Raw genomic sequence first — 5,652 nt, 5'->3', positions numbered from 1 at the left:
TTTCTTCCAGTGATTTTAACTCCAGCTTGGATTCATCAAGCCCAGCACGTCGCATGATGTGTTCTGCGTACAGGTTGAATAGGTAGGGTGAGTGTATACAACCCTGCCATACTCCTTTCCCAATCTTAAACCAGTCCGTTGTTCCGTGGTCTGTTCTTATCGTTGCTACTTGGTCGTTATACAGATTCCTCAGGAGGCAGGCAAGATGACTTGGTATCCCCATACCACCAAGAACTTGCCACTGTTTGTTATGATCCACACAGTCAAAGGCTTTAGAATAGTCAATAAAACAGAAATAGATGTTTTTCTGAAACTCCCTGGCTTTCTCCATTATCCAGCAGATATTGGCAATTTGGTCTCTAGTTCCTCTGCCTTTTCTAAACCCAACTTGTACATCTGGCAATTCTTGTTCCATGAATTGCTGCAGTCTACCTTGCAAGATCTTGAGCGTTACTTACTGGCATGTGAAATAAGTGCCACTGTTCGATAGTTTGAACATTCTTTGGTGTTTCCCTTTTTTGGTATGGGGGTATAAGTTGATTTTTTCCATTTTGTTGGCCATTCTTGTGTTTTCCAAATTTGCTGGCATATGACATGCATCACCCTGACAGCATCATCTTGCAAGATTTTAAACAGTTCAGCTGGGATACCGTCATCTCCTGCTGCCTTGTTATTAGCAATGCTTCGTAAGGCCCATTCGACCTCATTCTTCAGGATGTCTGGCTCTAACTCACTGACCACACCGTCAAATCTATCCCTGATATTATTATCCTTCCTATACAGATCTTCCGTATATTCTTGCCACCTTTTCTTGATCTCTTCTGCTTCTGTTAGGTCCTTGCCATCTTTGTTTTTGATCACACCCATTTTTGCCTGGAATTTACCTCCGAAGTTTCTGATCTTCTGGAAGAGGTCTCTTGTCCTTCCTATTCTATTATCTTCTTCCACTTCCGTGCATTGCTTGTTTAAAAATAATTCCTTATCTCTTCTGGCTAACCCCTGGAATTCTGCATTTAATTGGGCCTTTCACTGTTGCCTTTTGCTTTCCTTCTTTCTTGGGCTACTTCCAGTGTCTCAGCAGACAGCCCTTTCTGCATCTCTACACCAGCCTAAAATCCTGTGTTTAAAACGGCGCTTTCTGCTTCCGTTTTCAATGCAGGATCACCACTGATTCGCTTTACATGCACTCCCCCCCCCCTTTCTTCTCCCCGTATCTGAGTCTTCCATCATCTCTCATTGATCTCACTCCTCTTCTTGCCGCTTTAACTCTTTTCAGGGAGGAAACTGAAGTGGAATTCAATGGGGTAATTTGATAGCTCATTAGGTGCGATCCATTTAAAAACAGAAGAAAGGGCATTTAGTGCAGGAGACGCCTTGGAGGGTCACGGCCTCATGTAAGGAGCCTGCAAACTTCCATGAAGGAGCAATCTCAATCGCAGGATAAAGGCTCCATGGGAAGAAAGCCATGTTCTCACAGTGAAATCTAGTGTTCCAGTTGATAGGGCTCATGATGTTACTGGCAGGTCTTCTGTTGTTGTTGTTGTCGCTGCTGCTGCCATCATTATATTCCTATAGCGCCATCACTGTGCATGGTACTTTACAGAGTACAGGCAGGCAGGTCCCTGCCCCAAGGAGCATACAATCTCACATTTGACAGAGAGAAAAGAACAGAAAAAGGGGAGGGAAGGGGAAGCAGTAAACAGGGAAGCAATACATGGTTGTTTCAGTTGACCGTGCTTAGGCTGTGGCAGTTGGGCATGGGAACCAGGGGTTGTGTAAGGGGGTCCACAGAAAAAGGGGATTGAGGTGGGATATGAAGGAAGCAAGAGAGGTAGCATCACCCAGGTGTCCTGGAAGGCAATTCCAAGTATACAGAGCAGCAAGGGAGAAAAGGTGCAGCCTTTTGAGGGAGCAGAACACCTTTGGACAGCATTGGCCAGACACAGTCAGTGCACATTATGTGATGACAGAATGGCAAGATGCACAGTGGTGCTGCTCAGAACAGCCTCCTCATGCCAAAGCAGCGCACCGTGAATCTGTGCCAAACATTTCAAAAACATGAACAAGAGCAGTATTGGCAGGGGGCAAAATCGTAACAACTGGATAAGGGGCATTTTGAACACATCCCTCAACATGACAGACGTATTCTATATACCACTGTGGTAAACACAACTATCCCCATTCCTCTTCTCTGTTTCAGCAGGTGATGCCTAGGGAGACAATGGAATCAGAAAGCAACCGCACGCTGCTTACTGATTTTGTCTTGGTGGGCTTCACCACCGATCCGCTCCTGCGGATAATCTTCTTTGTGCTGTTCCTGGTCTCGTACACTCTAACGCTGACTGGAAACCTGGGTCTCATGACGCTGATCTACCTAGACTCCTGCCTGCACACACCCATGTACTTCTTTGTGGGTAGCCTTTCCTTCCTGGACGTCTGGTACTCCACAGTCTACACTCCCCGCATCCTGGCCGACTGCGTGTCCAAGAACAAGGCCATGCCCCTCACTAGTTGTGCGGCCCAGTTCTTCTTCTCCGCTGGCTTGGCCTACAGCGAATGCTTCCTGCTGGCTGTCATGGCATACGATCGCTACGTGGCCATCTGCAACCCACTCCTCTACGCCACCGCCATGCCCAGGAAGCTCTGCATCCAACTGGTCATTGGGTCTTACATGGCTGGCTTTGCCAATGCCATTGTACACACAGGTAACACCTTCCGCCTACACTTCTGTGGGAACAACGTTATCAACCACTACTTTTGTGATGTACCACCACTTTTGAAGATGGCCTGTGATGATACCCGGGTCTATGAACTCATCCTGACCATTGTCATTGGCTGCAATGTGTTGGCAACCACAGCTCTCATCGTTGGCTCCTACACGGGCATTGTGGCAGCCATCGTGCGCATCCGCTCAGCTGCCGGGCGCCGCAAGGCCTTCTCCACTTGCTCCGCCCACCTCACCTCTGTCTCCCTGTTCTATGGCTCCATTCTCTTCACGTATTCCCGACCCAGCTCCCAGCACACTCCAAACTGGGACAAGGCAAATGCTTTGTTCTACACAGTCGTCAACCCCCTGGTCAACCCCATGATTTACAGCCTACGCAACAAAGATGTGAAGTCAGCCTTCAAGAAAGTCCTGGGGAGATGCATAGCACCCAAATGAATGGCAGTGATGTTGTTGTCCTTGTCCACTCGCTACAGATTACAGATATGGGAATGAAGCATGACCTTGAGTGTCTTCCATTATTATTCCAGCACAAGAGATGGTGGAGAGTCCTGGGAAACCAATGGCCTTTTTAATCTGAGGCTTTTAACCCACCACTTTACCAAGGCTTCTGCTTCCGGATTATTTGTGGGATTAAGATTGGCTGCTTTACACAATTTTTTCCAGGGCTTTTCTTTCACTGCCTTTCTATATGTTCCATTACACAACCACTGTGTAGTGGAACTGGATGCTAGGATGCACTGTGGTATCGTGGTATCATGAAACATACACAAGGGTTTCATGCCACCATTGACAGATATACCAGGCATTCCTCATTAAGGGCGGGGGGGGGGGGCAGACACTAAAGTGGTTGCAAAGAACAGGAGGGGCCCTGGAGGAGGAGGAGGATGTCATTTAAAGCACCCGCAAAGTACCATGTGTGAGGAATCATGAGGGCACAATCACTGCCTCATGTAGGAAAGCTCCAAGGCTGCTTCCAAACAAAGCTTTTATCACCCCATTCCCCTGCCTCATTCACAGAATTTTACAGGGGGTCCAGACAACGACATCTTTCACCCATAATCCGCCTGTGTTTTCCCACTGCTTCTTCCATCCTTTTTCTTGCTCTCGACAATCCGTTAAAAAGAAAAGATGGAATAGCTGCACAATGCCTTCTGACTATTTTACCATATATACCTGCCCGGAGCCTAACATCATCTTCAGAGGCCTTCCTCTGGGTGCCCACATCAAGTGGAGAGAGGCGAGTGGCTACTAAGGAGAGGGTCTTTTCTGTTGTGGCACCCCATTTGTGGGATGCCCTCTCCAGAGTGGCTCTCTGGGGAGCTTTTCAACTCCAGGTGAAGACCTTTATCTTTTCTCAGACATTTTAGTTCTTCTGTTTTCATTTTTTTAAATCCATTGTTGTACTTTTAGTTCTTTACACTGCTGCTGATTTTTTTCTTTGGTCTTGAACTGTAGTTTTAAACTTTGAAAAGTTCTATTTTATTTATGGCTTTGACTGTACTCTATTAAAGACTTGTACTCTGTTAGAATGGATGAGTGGTTGTCAGCATATCATGCACACTTCTCTGAGTTGCTAACAGGTCTTAGTTTGTTGATGGTTTTGGGTACAGCATACTTCAATGGAGTGAAGGCCCTACTATGTGCCTATCCAAAACATCTCTCCAGTCAGCTATATCAATACAATGTTGAAAGAGGATTCCCGCTCTGTTTGGTGCGTGCATTCATTCGCTGAGCCATGAATTTGATGCGTAGACCCACGTGGTGTGTAATGTTAATGATGAAGAAGCCTGTATCTGTGACATTGGTCAGGATCACAAATGACTGAGCTGTTCTGAAGCACTTCATGGGCCCGAAGTACATGTGTGCATTTCCACGAAATGGTCTTCCTACCGCCTCTCTGCTCCAGACCACCCCCAATGGAAGCAGATTTTCATTTGTGTGTCACATGTAACTTCGGCTTGAGGGTTCAAAGAATGTCGTTTACATCATCTTGGTATTCCTCACAATACTCCAGTAAGGCGGGCCAATATCATCCTTACCCCCATAAAGCAGAGGCAAGGTTGAGGCATGGTGGTGTGCCTGAGGCTACCTCATGAGTTTACGGCAGAGGGGAGATTTGAAGCTCCCCTGTAGCTCTTTGTGATCAGAACGACAGCGGAAAGGGCGAAAAGGGGGTGTTCTGGGATCATTCCTGGGGCTACTGGAATACCCCCGCATCAGCTTCTCTGCCAGCCTCCCCCAACACATCTGGAGGTTGCCCTCCGGATGTGTCAGACTATAACTCCCAGCATGCCCCAGCCAGTTGTAGTCCGACACATCTGGAGGGCACTGGGTTGGGAGAAGGCTGCTCTATGCTGTTCCCATTTCCCTGACATGAATCTGAAATTGGTGTGTGTGAGTGTGTCCATGAAACTATGCCAGCTGGTGCTGACACAGCTTATTTTACTGCTGTTGGGAGCAATGGGCGGGAAAAATTGAAAATGGGACAAAAACTGCTTAAAAAAGGTCGCAAAGAGAGGGAAAATGCCCCCCCCCCACGTCCTCAGCTACGAGCCTGAAAGGGCACAGGAAGGGGTTCCTTTGCCATGGATTCTGCCTCCCCAACCTTCACTGGATTGTTCTGCCTACGTGGGCAACATCCTAAATATTTACAAATGACTGTGGGTAACTGATCTGCCAGGGTGAGATGAGTACCTTCTTCTCGCCCCGTCGGAACTAGCTTGTTTCCCAAACTTGAAAGGGTGTATCTGAGATGCACCAGCTCGAGAGAGAACGCAAGGGCTTCAAGCACAGACCCCACTCAGGGATAGATTTGCAGATCTTTCTGAAGGGCTTTGGGAATTAATGCATGGGGAGTGCACCCTGAAACCTCTCTCAAGCCAGACAACACAAATACGGCATTAAAGAATATATATTTCTTGCTC

At 47.3% G+C, this 5,652-nt stretch overlaps 1 protein-coding gene across 1 annotated transcript; it reads left to right on the top strand.

The window, feature by feature from the left end:
• Window positions 1-2,221: 2,221 nt before the first annotated feature.
• LOC146357967 (olfactory receptor 9G4-like) lies at window positions 2,222-3,163 on the top strand. Its single transcript, XM_084828795.1, has one exon. The coding sequence runs from the start codon at window positions 2,222-2,224 to the stop codon at window positions 3,161-3,163; it is 942 nt and encodes a 313-aa protein (XP_084684921.1).
• Window positions 3,164-5,652: the final 2,489 nt, after the last annotated feature.

Source organism: Heloderma suspectum, chromosome 1 (genome assembly GCF_057233095.1).
Source record: "Heloderma suspectum isolate Gila_16-S chromosome 1, 16-S_ref, whole genome shotgun sequence".
Lineage (NCBI taxonomy): Eukaryota > Metazoa > Chordata > Lepidosauria > Squamata > Helodermatidae > Heloderma > Heloderma suspectum.
Note: the sequence above shows the minus strand (reverse complement) of the source record. Positions and strands in the feature narration are given on the sequence as shown.

Bases quoted from the DNA above. Each gene is read 5' to 3' on its own strand.
- LOC146357967 (XM_084828795.1), top strand. From the start codon at position 2,222: ATGGAATCAGAAAGCAACCGCACGCTGCTTACTGATTTTGTCTTGGTG.